We start from the raw sequence: 20,352 nt of genomic DNA, 5'->3' as shown, positions 1-20,352 counted from the left end.
GGAGTGTGTGGGGACTGTGTGAAGAAGCAGTTAACAATCTTCAGCACAGGCGAGAGAGGTGCGGAAAAAAAGGGTTTAAAATAGTTCTAGGTGTTATGTGCGGAGGGATCTGTGCAGAGATGTTCATGCTGATAATGACTGAGTTAGCATGTATGTTAGGAATCGTGCAAAGGTACACGTGCGGGAACGTGACATCTGCGAGGCTAATTTTGGACGTAATCTGCAGCGTGTTTGTCAAACTAAGATCTGTATTTCTAATAACAGGCCCATATAGAGACATGAACTCAAAACCTACTCTTCAAGCAAACACATCATCCACAAGCTGTCGAATTACACATTCAACTAAATTTATTTAGCTCCAACCTCACGTTTTATAAATGCTGATGAGAGTAATATTCTTTTCAACATGTGTAAAGTCTGTTAAGAAAACATGCCCGTATCAATATCCAATATCCATTTGTATCCATCATTAGTGATGATTGCAAAGACACTTTTGGATTTTCTTTATGAATCACAGTGTTCTGAAAGAAGAAATTAAATGAAAACACTAAATAATGTGTTGTATTCCTCTGACTCTTTGTGTTTTCTTTCCCAGACTGTTTATGGACTGCAGGGATGGGCAACTTTGGCTTCAAAGAGGGCCACATTCATTTTGTTCTCACTGCCAAAGGGCCAACATATTGAAAAATGGAGGATACCTATGATTACATGAAAATAAAGCTGCCAAATAGTTCAAATCTACTTATGTATTTCAATTAATCCCAGAAATTCTGAATTTAAAAGGATATTTCGGTATTATTGAAGGTGGGTCTTATGAGGTACCTTGCAGCATAAGGGCGCATTCACACCAGAGCTGGCTGGTCCGCTTTAAAAGAACCGGTTCGTTTGGAGTGGTGTAAAAGCGGGGTTCTCGGTTCGCTTCCAAATGAACCCTGGTGTGATTCGTTTGAGGTGTGAAAGCAGAACAGACCAACTTGTGGACCAAAGGCATGAAGTGGCATAAAGTGTAATGATGTACAGATTTATATATGTGATTCAATACACTCACATACTCGTCGATACCTTGCTAAGCGTCTGTGTAGTCATAGCAACACGTCATACTCTCTCACTCACATGTTGGCTCACCTTTTTCTTCGATGCTGATATATATCTCATGCTAAGAATGACATGCTGGACAGCTCGCTGACTCTTCATAATACCCCAATGCAAAAGCAGACACCCCAAAACAGCATAAATTTGGTGTTTTTCATTGCTTATGTGGAAAAAAATCATCTATTCTTCTATGTCTCCTTTTCTTTTTCCCTTTCTTTTTTGGGGACAGCAGCGGCACTTGTGTATGACTGCTTATGTGAATGCAAACCAAATCACAGTCATAGACTGTATAAAGAATTGGACAAACCCCGTGTGAAGTCGGTCTTCTGCTTACAATAGGCGGACTCAAACGGCTCTTGAAGCCAATCTGTGGAGGCTTCCATATTGAAATCGCAGTCTCAACCAAACTTTGGATAAACCTAACGGCCCGCCCACTAAGTGCAACTTCCTGTCAGCCTGCTAGCTAGCATTCTGGTTGACAGAAACAGAGCCTCTGCCTGCTGAGCTATCTGTCAATCAAATGAGATGCGCCAATCAGCTTTCATCCTAAATATAATCCAAACAATCGTGGTACAAAAAAATTCACCCCCCGTACAGTGGGAGCACAATGAGACACTAGCTAATGAGACACGTTTGGTGTTTTGAACCAGGCTGTAAACCAGTTTATTTCTAGTGTCAAAACTGACTGTTTAACCATAGAGTCCTTCTTAAAGGAGCAATGCTCACCGAAATTGCTGGAGGCTAGTGCCACTTCAGCTGCTACCTTTTACAGCCCATTTCAAAAATGAAATATCCCTTTAATCACATTAATTTTGCATTTAGGCCAGTTTTAATTTCATTTCTGATTTTTGGACTGTCCTAAACAAAGGGTATATCCTGTATATCCTGTTTGGATATGCATGCTTTGATATATGTTTAAATAATTGTATGCTTTTATTTAGAGAGGGGGACTGTGGATAGAGTCAGAAACAGGAACAAGAAATTCTGAGAGAGGCTGGACTTGAACACCGGCCGCCTGCGTACATGGGATGCGCCTCAACCACAAGGCCATCTACAGTACATCCTGAGACCTGCTTTTATTTTGAAACAAAATAAGGAAGTAGATCAGAGATTATGGTATTAATGTCTCATTTTACTTTGAAAAACAAACCTCAGACAGCTCAGTGGACAAGTCAAAAGTCATGTGCATCCTGTTCTATCAAATGTTTATGTTTTGAACTGAAGCTGTCAAAATATTGGAATTTTTCATTGCAATTAACCTCAGAATTTCTACTTTTCCCTTTTAAATTTCACTATATTGCATTTAAAGCTGTCATTTTTTGATTTTTCTTAAACTAAGGGTAATGACGTCCTTTTTGCATGCAGAGCTGCAGGTTATGATCATGACAGATGGATACTAGCAGATGGATATGCCTGTTTCCTTGTTTTTTCACTGGTGAATCCATCTTGCAAAGCTCCCATCTGAACCGTTTGGCCCCGGTTAGAAAGTGACAGGACCAATCAGCGACGAGGGGCATTACTTTCAGGCGCGGCAGAGTTGTGACATAAACAAGCAGCAGCAAGAGCTGGGGCAGTTATGGAGGAAGAGATTAACGTGGATGCTGCTAAAGCGCCAGTTTTATCAGAACTTGACATTTCTTCATCAAAAGAAGAACAAAAAACAGCAGCGAGTTGTTTTCTTTTCAAAAACCACAAAAGTCGAGTACTTGCATGTCTATAGTCGCCATATTTCGCGTTATTCGTCAGTAGCTGCGCAGCTTGGTAGCAGCTTGATAGCGGCTACGTCACGTGTTTTGTTGCTCTGATTGGCCCGTAGAGATGTGACAGACAGAACATTCACCCAATCATACTCCGAGTTTTTTTCAAAGCCTCTGCCTTTTCTCAAACATTTCCTATTACAGCTTTTCCAGATGGATGTGTAAAACACATCTATCTGACGTGTCAGGTTAACGCGGAGAACAACCAGAAGGGCAACTAGAAGAAAGTTTGTGTTAGTTTTCTGTGAGCTTCTTCTTCTCTTTTAGTGCATTTCTGTGGCAGCAATACAGCGCCACATACAGGCTTAGCATATATACTACAGTGTTTTCAGTCATTTAAGTTGCATCTTTGTGAAATAAACAAAGATAAATGCAACTGTTGATTCACATTTCCACCGTTTTCTAATAAAGACTATTATACAGCATTTTAACGTTGTCCAAGTTGCATCTTTGTGAAATAAACAAAGATAAATGCAACTGTTAAATTAGAATATATCCTGTGTATATCATTGTTCTTATTTCATATATCGGCCAATATATTGATTATCGGCCACTATATCAGATATCAGCTTTTTTTTTTTTTAGCCCCCAATATCGGCATCGGCCCCAAAAATCCCATATGGGTTGGGCTCTAATTTGGACATTTTAAAAGGAGGAGCAGAGGCCCCCTAGTATTCATTTCACTCTATTTGATTTAAGTCTGTTGACAGATTCATTTTGTCACTTTTGATTCAATAATGACACTAACTTTTAAGAATAAAATTATTAAAAACATACTTTTCATTGATGTCTCCTTAAGACCCCCTCCCTTCTGTGGGGCTGGATAATCGGTACCCTTTTTCCATCTATGCTACGAGTACCTAGGCAAAAGATGTTTTTCTGCTGGGTTTGAATTTAAAATGTGAAGAAAAACAGCACATTCCATATAGGCACACTGTACTGTACTGTAAGGAGACTTCAGCGGGGACAGAAAGCCCCATGGGGTATTTACGTATTGCAAAACAGTTCTATCATGTATCAGAAGGCTATTATATTTCAGAGATATTACAGTAAAGCAATTCCTCATTAGTGACATGTATGCAATCAAACCTCCATTTTGAGAGCTTGTTCCCTCACAAGAGCCTAAACTGAATCATTTAATTCCTCTTATACATTTGGGCGAACCAGACCGTGTGTACACGTTTCAAATAATTCAATTTCCCCACCGGCCCCTGTGTGGGCGCGTGACCGTGCGCGCGTGTGTGCACGCGCTCGTGAGTGCGAGTTACGTTGAAAATATTATGTAACATGTTCCCAATCGCATCCCAGCCTGAGTCTGAGGCAGAAGGTCGCTTTAAGAGATATCTCGGCTCCTATCAGAGCTCCTGGCAGGACGCCTCCTACCTTCTCCTCGACCAAAAACTCTGCCGAGTCTCACCTGATGCAAAGCTGCGCGCGGAGTCCGAGGAGAAAGGCAAATTAAGTAAGTAAGACACAGGTTATTAAAAACGGCATGTAAGGCTGGAGTACAACTACTTTTGAGTGGTGCAGGGTGAATTGAAAGTAGAAAAATACGCTGCCGGTTGTTTCTTGGTCTCTTTACATGTTATGGAGGACGCTCCAAATGTTCTAATCTTTAATTTTAACATGCTTTTATTGTTTTCGCTGCACGTGGGGAGTTTTTTAAAACCGCACGCGCCTGTTTTTCTGTATTAGCTATGCTAATGGGATTGATACTTTACGGTTGACATGCCCGTGGGTAAAAGTGCAAGTTAGCAGCTGTTAAGTGGACGTTCAGCGTGTGTTAATAAGAAAATGTGTCGTGGGTCTTTCTCACACGGTAGACAGCTGAATAGAGAGCGCACAGGGAGGACAGAAGTGTCACCTCCACCTGTCCGGAGCCGAGAAAGTCCTTCTCAGCGCGTGCAGACACGCAGCTGCAGACAGAAAGGGAGCTCAGGGCATCTGCATGGACCCAGGGTAAGACACAGAAACCAGTGCATCATGTCTGCTTGCAACCTGTGCTTCTGTAGTGGCTTGCCAAAGTTTATTCATGAGATGACTAAAGTTGGATGGTGTGACTGATAATGATTTACATGTATCACAAATCCCAGTGATTAACATGCATCCTTTTTGTCAGCAGGGACATCATAGTTACCCCTACATTTTTATGCATGACATTTGTTGTGCAATATCCTTTAATTTAAGTGTCAGGGGCCGTGTTAAAGTTACTTGTAAATTTCCATGCAACATTCCGTCCTCCAGCAGACACAAAACAAGCCATGTATCACTTTGAGTGCCCAAAGGCTGCCATAAATAATCAACATCAAGGCTGCAGAGTGGGTATTATATGCGGGACACATATCTGGAAATTCTGCCAGGTTGAGTAAGGTTGACATCCAGCAGAGGATTAATTATCCAGACACTGGAACAGAGGAGACCATGTACCAAAAAGGAATTTAAGTGGTGTTACTTTACTTAGCTCCAGGTATCAGTGTGTACTTTGTTATGAATAGTCTGGCTTTGTTTGTGTTCCCTGTGGAGGAAACAGCACTGTATAATAGGACTTTTCCGCTCATAATAGAGACAGCCACAAGCAATTAATGTCCTACCTGTCAGCATTTATCATCGTTAGCGTATCCTCAATTAAAAATGATAAATCCTGTAGGTTTTATTCTGGTAGCGTTGTTGTTTTGCACTTTCTGGGGAATTGAGCCATCGGCAGAACATCTCAGTTAATCAGGACTGTTTTGATTGCTGCACAAGCTCATTAAAATATGCCTCTTTGCACACTACCCAGTGCTGGTCCTAGTAAAACTAAATTGTATTTTTCTTCTGTGTTCCAGTACATTAACTTGTTTGAGATTGTGCTTTGAACCTGAGCAGCTGTTATGAATGACAAACAGAGGTGTCTGCTCCTTTATGGACAGAAGCAGAATCAATTCCCGCTGTCAAAAGGGGAGACACGGTGAGTGGGAACGATCGTCTTTCAATGAGCAGTCATTATCACTTTTATTGTCATGAAAATTGAAATCAGCATGCTATTATACTGATGCCGCGAAGGCTTGATGTGTGCCGTTTCCTCGATGATATGCCATCAGCAAATCATTTATTCTTATGACCGGTCCTCGAAGAGATGGAAGATCTGAGCTCTGGCAACAACCCCATGCTATCTGCATAACCAACATGAATTATTCCCTTCATAAATCTCTGCTTTTGTAATATTCAGTCAAGTGCCAGGGTGTACAAAGGGGAAATTAGACCACTTAATACATCTCGGCTCTAAAAAGACACGTGGAATTATACAAAGGAGAACTTCAAATTTAAAAACGCCTCCTGCAGCGAAGGAATCAGTTTCTGCCACAGAGTGTCATTTAAAAGGAGTAATGATGAAATGAGCTTTCTCAGCAAGTGAGGGGCAATTTCTTTCAGGCTGCAATTCAAATTAAGAGGAAAAGAACCCCATTAGTGAAATAGGGCCTTGTTTACATAATAATAAGCATCTTAGAAGTATACCAAACTGCCTCAGTTTGATTTAGACTCTTGTCATTAAGTCCTCTGTAATCACTTCTGATTCTGAGTTTGATTTTGCTGTGGTTGCCCAATGACATTTTTGCAATTAAATCCAAAACTGCACCCAGCTTCACAACCACAAGTTAGATGCTAACACCTGACACTAGGGTCACCATTGGTGTTGATCGTTATTACGGTAGTCCATTCAAAGCTAATGGACTGCAGCGCTGCAAGATGGTGACTAGTATTTGTAAACATCACTGTGGGGAGTTCAGCTCAGTAATTATTTCACCAACACTACGGAGCTGTAATTTACTGCATGTTCAGCTCTGAAAACAAGAATGGGCATGCCAGCATTGAGTTGTCATTAGAGATGCATTGATGGTGAAAATAAGGGACAATACAGACTAGGCCTGGGTGATATGGCCTTAATATAGTATCACAATATTTTCTTGCCCTTCACAGTCACAGTGTTTTATATCACAGTATTACAAAACTGAAAAGAGATAATGCATTTATATGCACATTGAGTTGCTACAAATGAACTTCTTCCCCTAAAGTGACTCAGTGATGGAATACTGAACTCATGTCTGAGCATAAGAAATACAGAAAAAGGATTAGAGTCTGCTCACTTCTTCATAACTGCACTTATAGCCAGAAGTGTCGACTCTACCCTGCTGAGGTGTGTTAAGCTGCTACTGACTAAAACAAATTTCCTGATGTCGGTATTCTACAGAGCCCCAGACATGACATGGTAAAAAAAATTAGCTAAATTGTGGCCACAATATAGCTATAATGTGCACATGAAATACGAGTTTGTGGCCACAGAATACCAATTTGTGGTCATGAAGAAGTTATAATGTGCGCACGAAATACTAATTAATCATATTAATATCACTCCTGGACAGCTGGGTAAGCAAATCGAGCGCACCCTCTCTAAGGTGTATGGTAGGGCAGTAGAGGGGCTAAAGCTACACGATGGACAGGGATAGTAGGACTGAATTTTATTTTAGGCTGGGAATGAGCTACAAAGACATTCTGAAAAACCTGGCATTGCAAGGAACCATTATTACCCAGAGGCATTTGAACAGAATATTGAGAGCCAGGTTGCTTTAATGGCAGAGGTACGACTTGGACGCCGGGATGGGAAGGTGTGCTCGATTTGCTTACCTAGCTGTCCAGGAATGATATTAATATCATTAATTAGTGTTTCGTGTGCACATTATACGTACTTCATGGCCATGAAGTGGTATTTCATGTGCAGGTTATAGCTATATTGCAGCCACAATTTATTTTATTACCTCCGCCAAGGAGGTTATGTGATCGGGTGGTTTGTTAGTTTGTTAGTTTGTTCGTTTGTTAGCAACATAACTGAATGGATGTGGATGGATTTTGGTGAAATTTTCAGGAAATGTCAGAAATGGCATAAGGAAGAACTGATTAGATTTTGGGAGTGATCTGGATCACTCCCAAAGATAGAGCATATGGTGGAGGTCTGCGCTGTTACCACTTTACACCAGGAGATGGTGGACATGAGTAACTTCGATCCTAGCAGCATTTTGGGTGTGCTTCTATTCAAAGTTTTGGAGTTTATAGAGTTTGAAAGACGCACGCCCGGTCGAGGAGATGAGTCAGAGCATAACAGAGAAAGACAGTGAATTGTAGCGAGAATTCTCACAATGCTGGGAGGAATAGAGGAATATTCACCCTCTGCCATGACTTCTAGTCGTCCAGTGAGACCATGGGTGAGACTGTCAGTGCATCTGTTAGCACCAGCAGGCAATGCTTGCCATGACAGTCCACCTGTAGTGAAGCCAATGCTTTGCCTCTCTGTGTTTCCACCCCACTGGGGAGGGAGTAATCAGCAAATGCCGTGGTTGGGGGCCCACGGGGACGGATCCAGGAATTTTTTAAAGGATTCTTCACTATTGGGAGATAGGGCTAATGGCGGAGGTCTGCGCTCTCCCAGTGCTTTTCTAGTTATTTTCTTTTGACCATGTCATGTCTTAATGTTGCAAAGCAGATGGATACGCCCATTTCCTTGTTTTTCACTGGTGAATCTATCTTGCAAAGCTCCTGTCTGAACCGTTTGGGCCCGGTTAGCCAGTGACAGGACCAATCAGCGACGAGGGGCATTACTTTCAGGCACGGCAGAGTCGTGACGTAAACGAGCAGCAGCAAGAGCTGGTGCAGTTATGGAGGAAGAGCTTAGCGTGGATGCTGCTAAAGCGCAAGTTTTATCAGAACTTGAGAACATGTCTTTATGAAAAGAAGAACAAAGATCAGCAATGAGTTGTTTTCTTTTCAAAAACCACAAATGTCGAGTACTTACATGTCTATAGTCACCATGTTTCACGTTATTCCTCAGTAGCTGTGCACGCGCCACTCGATAGCTGCTACGTCACGTGTTTTGTTGCTCTGTTTGGCCCGTGGAGCTGTGGCAGAAAGAACGTTCATCCAATCAAACTCCGAGTTTTTTTCAAATCCTCTGCCTTTTCTCAAACGTTTCCTATTGAAGCTTTCCCACATGGATGTGTGAAACACATCCATCTGGCGTGTCAGGTTAGTCATGTCTGGGGCTCCATAGTATTCACAATAAAAGCACTTGAGAAAAAACTGCAGTCTTTAATTGTGAAGAATTAAATGGAAATAGCGTGTTTATTATTTCTCATTCCGTTTTTTGCGGCATTATTTTTTTCCTTCCCAAATCCGGATATTATTAGATTTTTTTATGCCATGTACTGTGTTGTTAACCTGGCATGCCATATGGATGTGTTTCACACATCCATCTGGTAAACCACTCATCAACAGCATTTGGGAAAGGGCTGAGCCTTTGAAACAAAATTCGGAGGGTGATTGGAAGAACGTTCTGTTTATCACATCTAGGAATGTAACGATAACCGGTATCACTATAAACCGTGGTAAAATTCAAGACGGTTAGTATTACCTGCTGCCATAAAACACCATAGAACAGTGGTTCCCAACCTTTTCCAACTCAGGGCCCACTTTTAAGTTTCAAAAATTTTCGCGGCCCACCTCCGACCCCATATCCTGATACACAATATATATTGTGATATTTTGAAATGGCCTCTCAGCAGCTGTATTAAATTCAGCCCCAAATGGCACTAGTTTGGTGATAAAAATAGACTGTTCTATTGGATTTTTAATAAAATTATATGCAGAAAGTAGAAATCAATATAAAGTCAAATTTAGCTGTTTTATTTTGAAAAGGACTTCATTCAGTCTTTCACTAATAAATCAAAAATACATAAATCATGAAATACTCTGTCTTTTACAGTGTATGGAAAGTCCTGAAATGTTTTCTGTGTTATGTTTACTACTGATGATTATAAAATGATTATTTTCCTCATTAAGGGTGAAGCAAAACTCACCAATTATGCATGAAGACCAAAACCCTGCAGGCTAGTCCTCCATTCAGGCCCAGCTGTGATTATATTAGTCCACTATCTGTGCTGATGAATGCTGGAGCAGATGTGGATCACATTTTTCCGCTGCTGGACATCTTCTCTCTGACATGTACGACTCTGGCAGGGAGTTTTCAGCAAAATGTTTGCACCAGGACAAATCTCGTATTCTGGGTTAAGTGTCTTTATGAGATTTTTAAAATCCTGGCTTTTCAACAACACTGGGCTCATGTCTTTAGTGACGTGTTGTGTTACTCTCGCCGTTATCTCTGAGTCATCTTGCGGCGTATTTGAACGAATACCGCTTGAGTTCGACCTCTTCCTTTTCAAAGTTGAACGACTGCTCAACGCTGCAGATCCAGCGCTGTTTCTGTCTCTAAAGTCAGCTAACTCCCTGCTAACTAGCCACGCGGCTGCTGTGTTTACCTTCCTCTCCCTTGCTTCTCGCCGCTGATGCGCATGTGCAAAGGATTTTTCTGAATGGGCGCAGGCGCAGGAGAGAGAGTGAGCTCTCTGCTGTGAGAGATGCATTCAGGGACAATGGGAGAAGTGAAACTCCAGCGAGAAATGCACGCTTGGCAGCTCATAACTTCCACATAATTTATACTCGAAAATTTGCGATATAGTCATTGTTACGACACACTACATTCACAGACTGAGGGTGAACAGGTAGCACCAGAATCTATTTGTGGTGGGCCTAATTTATTCGTGGCGGTCCACCACAAATAAATGAATGTATGGGAAACACTGCCATATAATGCATTCTCAGAGCACTTTTTTAAATTGAAAATTGAACGTAAAGGACTGAACTGAATACAGGAGAAACATGTTGGAAGCTCCACAGTTGCTAACACAGCATCTGTAACATGTTGCAACACCTTCAGTATTACAGTTTTCAAGAAGCTGTCAACACAATAACCTCTAGATAACAACAAAAGTTCCTGTCTCTCATTAGCTTGTCACATGTCTAATACTTGAAGGAAAAACAAAACAAAATAATGAAAAGAATATTTGAACATTTCTAATATCCTTTTAAATGTAACTGAGTTTCAACAATAAACACTATTCTGTATATTTTTGTTTTCATATAATCCCCCCCCCCCCCCCCCCAAAAAAAAAAAACATACTGTTTTGGAAATGATTTGGCGGCCCACTTGCAATACCTCCGCGGCCCACCAGGGGGCCGCAGCCCACAGGTTGGGAATCACTGCCATAGATGAAGAAGGAGCAGCGCTCTGGTGTGCGTGCGCAGTTTGAAAATGTGGCAAGAGAGAGCGAGAAAGAGCGAGAAAGAGCGAGAGAGAGTGCGAGAGAGAGAGAGAGCGAAAGAGCGCGAGAGAGCGAGAGAGAGAGTGAAAGAGAGAGAGAGCAAGTGAGAGAGAGAGAGAGAGAGAAAGATTGTACACAAAGGTACATGAAACAGTGAAAGTGTTCTTTCTGTACCAGTTTTTCTTAGATCTGTAAGACTAGATCTAGTCTTGAGCACTGAATGTAAAGAGAAGTATTCTTGGATCTTATCTACAATTTGCACAAAGTGCAGCTACCTCTTATGGCCATAAGGTGCCATCTTTAATGCACATTTGTATGTTTGATGTTAATGTTTTAATGTTCTGCCAACATCGTGTGTGTTATTTTATTTTAAAAAAAACTTGGTTAAATGATTTCAGTGTGTGTATGAGTACTTTCTGAACATTTTGAGCACATCTCAACAATACCGTGATAATAATAATAACCATGATAATTTTGGTCACAATAACCATTATATGAAATTTTCATATCATTACATCCCTAGTCATATCTTTACGGGCCAATCAGATCAACAAAACACATGACGTAGCAACTACGAAGCTGCACCCCTACGAAAGGAGTGATGTCCATAGAGAACTGCATAACACAACCATGGCAACTGTAGACATGTCAGTACACGACTTTTGTTGTTTTTGAAAAGAAAACACATCACTGCTGTTCTTTGTTCTTCTTTTAATGAAGAAATGTCATCAAGTTCTGATTAAAGTGGTGCTTTAGCAGCATCCACGCTTACGTCTTGCGCTATAGTTGCACTGGCCTCTTGTTGCTCCTTGCTTACGTCATAACTCTGCTGTGCCCGAAAGTACTGCCCCTCGGCACTGATTGGTCCTGTCACTTTCTAACCGGGCTGAAATGGTTCAGATGGGAGCTTTGCAAGATGGATTCGCCGGTGAGAAACAAGGAAATGGGCGTATCCATCTGCCTTGAAGGTTACTGTATTGTAATGGTGTGTAATATTTCAATATGAGCTTATTCTCCATCTAATCCCATAATTACACCTCGAATACAAACCCCCGTTTTCCTCCCTGAAGTTGGTTTGATCCAGAAGTTGCTGCATGAGCTCACGACTTTTAGATACGCTAGTGACAGGTGTCAGTGTGTAGTTAAAGTTATAGAGGACACTGTAGATCATCAAGCTTTTCTTTTAAATAATAGATATGAAAGTAAATGAGTTGTACATCATTTTTACCTGCTGAAGACATTTATTATCCCTAATTCTGTTGGTTTAGCCCTCCACCTTGCTACTTGGTAACTTGTTTAAATAAGGCTTCCTGTTTATCACTGATAAAGTGAGACTGGTAAAATTTCCCATACAGAATGTCTCATATCAGAATAAAAGGTTGTAAATTTCCATAGTTTATTATATTTTGTATTTATAATGTGAATTTGAAAAGTCAGCGCCTCTGTTCTTTAGCCTCAAACTGTTCTTAATTACTTTGTAAGTGCTATTTTATTTACTATCAGCAGGTCCTTTATAAATCTTTGTGTCCTTTGTTATTTAATTATTTCAGACCAATCAGAGAAGGATGTGACAGTGATGTCATCAGGGAGGTTAAGGTGCAGATGTGAAGGAGGCAGGTAAACATGGAGACCTAATAATGACAAAAACATGATTGTGATTTTAAGAAAAAATGGCTGCAGTGTCAGACGATGTCAGTTTGATTTTGGTAATTGATCAGGTGGAGCTAATCTCATAAATGAAAGCTACTAAAAGTAGAAATAATCAGAAGGTGTTTTGTTTGATTTACCTCAAAACTTTAACCATCCTCACAATATCTGTGGACATACATAGAAATAAGCTTTCTTTAAAGGGACACTTCAACATTTTGGCAAATTCGCCCATTGCCATAATCCCTATAGTCTTAGTAATAGATTTGTTTCCTTTAGTTGTCGGTGCAAGCTGTTTTTAGATCTGGGGGGCTGATATGCCCAGCTAACGCTATGGAGACCTCCGGTATTTCCAGCTTTCCCTCATCAAACTCATCAAATACACAATCCAACAACTCCAAAACGCTCTCATGGACAAGTTGTGACCTGCACATTCACCACGCTATGAAATAATCATAAAACATTGCAAAACAAAGTTGTTTCGGAGGCAAGTGCAAAGCCAGAACTACACTCCAAGTATGGGTGCTGGGCGGAGTGATTTCAAAAGCGCATGTTTAGTGCAGGTACTTCCGTCAACAAAACTTGAGAAGAAGCCTTTTCTGCTACATCCAGCCAATGATACTCGAGGTGAAACCAAGTAACAACGGCACTGCCTGAGGTGCGCACTGTGTCACTCCACCCAGTGGTTTACTCAAGAAAGTAGTTCCGAGTATTTGCTTCATGTGTCGTAATGTTACATAATTGTACATTATTATATCATAGCACCAGCGACTTCGCGCACCTACAGTTTACAGCTGCTTCTCTTACCACATTTAACGCCAGTCTGCTTCTTTGACTCAAAACATGTAACTGATGAGTGAAAACACACCTTTACACAGTTGTTTAAGCCTGTGTTGCCCAACCATTTACTCTTGAAACCATCCCTACATGTTTCTAAGAAAAGAGGAGCCCCCCTAGGACCCAAAAGAGAACAAAAGTGACACATGCTGTCAAAAATCAACATACATTGGAATCGTTTCATTGACAAAACCCTAAAAAAGGCCTATGCATGCTTTTCTTATCAAAAGACATTTGTCTAAGCAACTCAACTGCTGTATCATGGTTTTAATCAATATTTGCAAATCCAATTTTGGCAGCCTCAGAACAGACAAAGTGTCTCGCCCTCCCCCAGATCTTTTGCCCCCCCCCCGGGGGTCCCGGACCTCAGGTTGGGAACCAACGGTTTAAGCCGTTACAAGATGAATCGCTGCAGTGCTGGGCTCAAGACGATGCAGCATGCAGCTGGTGTTACAGCCCCAGACAAACTAACAGACATGCTCTGCAAAACCAGCTCTTGCTGTATGTTGCTGTTAATACAGGCGCCAAACGACTCATATAGGCCAACATTTCTGTCATGTTTATCCATGAAAACAGATCAAAGTTTGCCCAACAAGTCTCTTCTTCTGCCCTGTAAAAATTCTTCATTGATTTAACAGTTAGATTGATCAGATTCCAGCTCTAAATTGATTGGACACAACAGATAATTGTAACTGATATCTGTCCATGCTGCATTATTTGGCTTTGGACCGATATCATTTGATACAGATGTTTAACCAGTGCATCTGTGCATCCCTAGTTTTCATGGCACCAGAACTTTGATATAACTCTAGTAAAATTTAAAAGATTATTATGTCTGATTTAATGCCTTAGCAACAAAACAAGCAGTTTTTCACACTTACATATGAACTGAGGTAGAGCTGCTGCTGTAGCTCAATCATGGTTTGTTGTCTGGACTTTTCCCACAATTGAAGCACAAAGGGAGAATCAATTTTTGACAGAAGTTTCATAGAGACGTCGCGCAATGGAAGAGACAGGAGAGTGGGACAGATGAGACCACAAAGACTGTGTGGTGAAAATGAGCGGCACCTCTGCTGTTTGGACCGTTTTTTTTTTTGTTTTGTTTTGGGGTTTTTTTGTTTTTTATATTAGGAGGGAGGATGTGTTACTGACAGGTACTGATTAACACTTGCTGAGCATTTGTGACTAGACAGAGGAAATATAAGAAACGTCTGTCACCACCTGCAACACAGCCACAAAGAACTACACAAAACACCCAAAATATTCAAATAAAATCAAAATGTGTAGAAGCAGCAAGTCCTTAACTTTGCATGTCGGCTTTCAAATGTTGCTTTCTTTTAAGCTTTGAACCACAGTGCTTGATCCCATATATATTGAACATTTGTTGTTCACTACTTTTCACAATGCATCGTGGGAAACAATAGTGGGAATAACAATACTCACTCAGAATTTGAATACCACTACAATATGACGTATCTATTATATAGTGCCAGTGTTTCAGTGGTGCCTGCAGAAGTGGGTATACTCTAAATTTATCTCCCACATCTTATCAGAGATGTATTTATTTTTTGCCTTTATTTGAAAGATAGGACAGTGGACATGCTGTGAAAGAACCACAGACCATTCTTGAACCTGCCTGCATACATGGAGCCCAACCTGACCACTTGGCCATCATCCATCAGCTCTCATATTTTTAAAACAGTGCATCCTGCAAAGGATAACTGATCTGTGTTACACACAAAGATGTGTAAGAACATTTTGGATATTAATTTAAAATGGGCCTTTTGTATTTGTACATTGTCACAAAACTTTTGCTCCAGGAAGGAAGTATTATTATTAACAAAACAGCAAAAAAAGAAGCAGATTTTCCCCTCACCACTGGCCCAAAGACTATAGGATGGATGCAAACTACATGATTGCGCATTTAATTTCTTATTACTAGTGTTAATGGGGTGGGTAACAGGGGCAGCGAACTGTGGTGTGTCATTTGGCGATGTCCAGATCTCAGATCTAGACTTTGCTGATGCTGCTGTGATCCTTGTGGAGACTGTAGATGTCCTTGTGTGGGCTCTTAACTTGCTGGGTGAGGAGGCTGAAGCATTGGGGTCTCCTGAGCCAAAACAAAGATCCGGGCATTTTGGGATGCCTTGGATGCTGCCATCAAATCTGTCTGTCTATGGTGAGAGTGTGGAAGTTGTAGAGCAGTTCATCTACCTTGGCAGCGTAATCCATCGATCTGCTGACCGCAATGCTGAGATCAATCACAGACAGTGAGTTTACTGAGCAAGACAGTGTGGCGTTCCCAGTATCTGAGTATGACGGTGGTCAGAGTCTGTTGGTCCTCGGTCCTCCTGGTCTTACTATACTCTTGTGAGGCCTGGCTGTTGACTGATGGCCAGAGGTGCCGACTGGAGACCTTTGTGACTACTTCTCACCAGCACATCCTTGGATATTAACGGCAAGACTGTGTGTCTAATGCAGACATGCTAAGGATAGCGGGGATGGGAAGTGTTAGCTTCCTGATACCGGAACAGCAGCTGCGCTTTAATGGGCACCTGGCTCGCTCTCAATTGTGCAGTGTTAATTTTGGCAGCTATTTAAAATTTTAGTCTTAGTTTTAGTCTTTAAATGAAATGTATTTAAGTTTTAGTCACATTTTAGTCATTTCTACCTTTTTAGTTTGTCTAGTTTTGGTCGACGAAAACTCAGAAACATTTTAGTCTAGTTTTAGTCCATAAAAAGTCCTAACATTTCAGTCTTTACTTTTGGTCCAAGCATTTATTTTCTTGCCTAAATCTGACACCAAGTCATCATACTGTGTTCTGTGCACTCAACCAAACGTGGGGTCTCTGCTTTGTAGCTACAGCTACATTGTTTTTTACAGATCTACCCACAGTATCACAGATTTTGATTGTCAGACGAAAACTATGTTACATTTTAGTCTAGTTTTTGTCATCTTGACGAAAACTAAACTGACTTTTTGTCAATTTTAGTCATCACAGATCTTTTTATGTTAGTCTTTGTCTAGTTTTTGTCATGGAAAAAAGACTGTCGACAAACATTTTTAGTCATAGCTTTAGTCGACAAAATTAACACTGCCACCGTATACTTGGTTGGCTGGTACAGATGTTGGGGGCAACCATGTGGCTTGTGGAGGGGGCAGCAGGGGGAATTTCTGGGGAGATGGGGCATGGACCAGGCATAGGCCTGGATGATGGTCATAAGAAGGCCGGAGCAGTACAGGGCAAAGGTTGACCTGGCAAAGTGCCAAACTTGCATGTGCTCCCATACCTGACCTAAGTTGAGTGTTAGTAATGACATTGCATACTAATTTTAAGCAAGGCATACCTTCTATTTTTAAATCTACCATTTTTACTCAAAGCAACAAAAATACAAATTGTGCATACTGGTGCCTGTTTCAGAATGTAAACCATCTCTTCTTAGAAAGATATGAACATTTATTTGTGAAATATTAGTGTTGTGGATGGGACTAGGACAAAAATGTCAGTGTATATAGCAGTGCTAAGACCTGCAGCAGCTGAATGGAGCTAAGCCCAAGGGGGTGATTTTTTTTCTCTAGGGGCTAGAGCTAAACAATCTGTATGCACTGATGTTATTAAATGACATCCAGGGAGGCCTCTTTTACTGAGCTTTACAGGGGCCCAGCCATTCCTGTGGGCGGGCATGACTACACCACTGTAAAGTGCACTATGTAGTGAATAGGGTGATTTTGGACACAGCTACTGTCTCATATTGGAAACATTTTTGTTTCTGTAATATTTCCAGCATGTATTCAGATTGCTTGCAGTTTTTATGCTTTTTTGATGTTGTTCATTAAGTAATGGAGGAGATAAACTTGAAAAGAGTTCTTCGGACTCATGCAGGGCTAGAATACAACACATGCACAGTTGTTGTGGCTCGGGTCATCATTTAGAAATCCTCAAAATGTATCGATATTTAAAACAGCCTGCCCCTGAAATCTTCTTGATTGTTTTTGTATGGCTGACCAAATCACAGAGATCAGAATATTTGTTGGCCGCTTTGCCTTCAAACAATACTACACATAATTAAAATGTAATTAAACATATTTAAATAAACACAAGTGTGACAATAGATTTTCCTCAAGCAGCAATGTATGAAGTAGTTTCATTGTATGCTTGAAAAACAGTCACATGTCAAAGGATATGTCCTTTCTGCTGCTCTCACAGTGAATTTTCCTGAATGTTTCTTGCCGTATTTGCATATCAGCATAAACTTTAGAAATTTTCGGGACCTTTTAGCATTAGTGAAAAGCAGAATGTGTGGCCTAACAAACTTAGCAACTCTATAACTAGTTTGAATACCTATGGGTTATCTTTATTCTGATATTTTCAGTGCCAAAGGAGAAACTCAACTTTGATCTCATATGAAATTTTATTCCAACTAAACTTGACCTTTTTGAAATGAACTTTTCAGAACTGGGAATTAGTGAGGTAATTTGTTTTTCTTTCTTTTTTTCAGGCAGCGAGTGAAGTCTGCTGTGACGACTGTCAGAGGTTAAGGATAATGGAGCGTTGTAAACAATGCAAATATTATTCATGAAGTAATTACAGACTGTGTGACACAAACAACTACTCCAATTAAACCCCGGCTTTGAGGTGAGCCAAGGAAAACCATCATGGAGCTGCAGCACAGCACAAACCACAATCAGGCCTTGTGGAAAGAGATACCGTGGGATTTCGCAGACGACTGCTCGCTCTCGGTGAGTGGAACTACTTTCCTCATTGTCGCCTACAGCACAGTGATGGCGGTGGGTCTCATTGGGAACTCTTGTCTGGTGTTTGTCATCACGCGGCACAAAGAGATGCAGAATGTCACCAACATCTTCATCGCCAACCTGTCATGTTCTGACATCCTGATGTGTATTGTATGTCTACCAGTCACGATTATCTACACCCTGATGGACCGCTGGATCCTCGGGGATGCACTCTGCAAGCTCACGCCCTTCATCCAGTGCATATCTGTTACCGTCTCCATTTTCTCCCTCGTCCTCATCGCTATGGAGCGCTACCAGCTGATCGTCCACCCGACTGGATGGAAGCCTGTGGTGGGCCAGTCCTACCTGGCTGTGGCTGTCACCTGGCTCGTGGCCTGCCTCATCTCAGTGCCTTTCCTCTCATACAGTGTCCTGACCCTGCCTTTTCAAAACCTCAGCATCCCCTTCCCAGTTGGCGACCAGCTTGTCTGTATGGAGCGCTGGCCTTCGGTTCAAGAGCGACGGGCTTACACCACCTCCCTGCTCATCTTCCAATACTTCCTCCCTCTCGTCCTCATCATGGTCTGCTACCTCCATGTCTACCTGCGTCTCAGGAGGAGGAAGGACATGGTTGAACGTGGCAGGAACACCACCCAAAAGAAAAATAAAGGCGCCACAAGAATCAACGCCATGCTGGTCTCCATCGTGGTGGCATTTGCCCTCTCCTGGCTTCCCCTCAATGTCTTTAACACGGTGTTCGACTGGAACCATGAGGCAATCCCATCCTGCGGCCATGACGTCATCTTCTCATTCTGCCACCTCACGGCCATGGCCTCCACCTGCGTCAATCCCATCATCTACGGATTCCTCAACAGCAATTTCCAGAAGCAGCTCAAGTCCACCCTGTTGCGCTGCCGCTGTTGGGGGGTGGCAGAGAGGTACGAAAGCGTCCCACTCTCCACTGTCAGCACAGAAGTCACCAAAGGGTCAACTCTCAGCAATGGCTCTATCAGTATCAATACCTAAACCTCTCCAGACAAGACAAAGACACTACGAGGGGCTTCTTTGTTACATCCTTCTGGCGCTTTTTTTTCTGCAACATTGAATCCAAAAGGAGGGTTGGCATTTTCAAGCCTGAAACCTCCTTATAGTAGTCCAACAGGACACAGCTGAGGACCATTTACCAGCATGGTGTGTTGGTTTCAGTTCAGTTTCAGGCAAAAGAGGAAGCAGATAACTAAATGACAGTACAAAGGTAGGACAACTTTTAGAGTTGTGTGGCAGCTGAAGGCACTTTACATGCGCACTTTTGCAACTGAAGTCTGTATAGTCCATCCCTTATGTGCTTTGGACACAAAAAGACACTATCATATCTTCTTTGAAAGCACTGGGATGTACTAAGAAGGATTTCCTTTCCATGTTTACCCACTGTAAGGGACCAACAAAGAGTATTGAAAGGACAAAGGGATTCAGTACTGCATTGTTTATTTTCCATGTTGCTGTTTTATGTTAATACTTTGGATGAAGCATATTAAGGGAGTGTGATGCCCTAATGATTATGGGCAGAGGAGCCTATAGGGAAGAGAACATTAATGCATATAACATGGCTTCAGGCATTTATTCAGATGATCTCCTAGCGTTATCTTAATGCTTTTCTTATTACCTACAATCATCACAAACGATGTAAAGATCTTTTCCAGAAAACCTTGGCAGGAGCTATATACATTTAATGATCCCTGCCAAGGCCTGAACTGAAGTGTATTGTGTGTGCGTCCTTTTTTTCTCATAAAATGTGCCATACAATGACCGTATGTCAAGTGCCGTAAAACAAAATAAAAGTGTCAGTGAAGGACTTTGCCAGAGCGAGGCTCTTTTGTTGTATATCACTTTACTGAATACATAAGGCCTGTAAAGGAGTGACACATTTATAGTTTATGATGTGTTCAGGATTTAAGAGCACTGTGGAGCATAGTTTCTCTCTCCTAGGAAACCTGCTGTTTGCCACTACTGTTGAATCAAATAAAAACACTATTGTCCTTAGTAAATACATTTTTTGTTGAATGTTTGGTCTTGGCAAACTCCAGGGTGTTAACTTTGC

General features: G+C 41.4%; 1 protein-coding gene across 2 annotated transcripts; it reads left to right on the top strand.

The window, feature by feature from the left end:
• Positions 1-4,175: 4,175 nt before the first annotated feature.
• Positions 4,176-20,098, top strand: npy8br (neuropeptide Y receptor Y8b). Of its 2 annotated transcripts, XM_041787888.1 has the most exons (3): positions 4,176-4,311; positions 4,673-4,808; positions 18,020-20,098. In XM_041787888.1, the coding sequence occupies exon 3, from the start codon at positions 18,177-18,179 to the stop codon at positions 19,278-19,280; it is 1,104 nt and encodes a 367-aa protein (XP_041643822.1). In that variant the 5' UTR covers positions 4,176-4,311; positions 4,673-4,808; positions 18,020-18,176; the 3' UTR covers positions 19,281-20,098. The 2 variants fall into 2 exon arrangements, with proteins under 2 accessions (XP_041643822.1, XP_041643821.1); XM_041787887.1 differs by lacking the exon at positions 4,673-4,808.
• Positions 20,099-20,352: the final 254 nt, after the last annotated feature.

Source organism: Cheilinus undulatus, linkage group 5 (assembly GCF_018320785.1).
Source record: "Cheilinus undulatus linkage group 5, ASM1832078v1, whole genome shotgun sequence".
NCBI lineage: Eukaryota > Metazoa > Chordata > Actinopteri > Labriformes > Labridae > Cheilinus > Cheilinus undulatus.
This window is presented reverse-complemented; position numbering and strand designations above follow the sequence as displayed.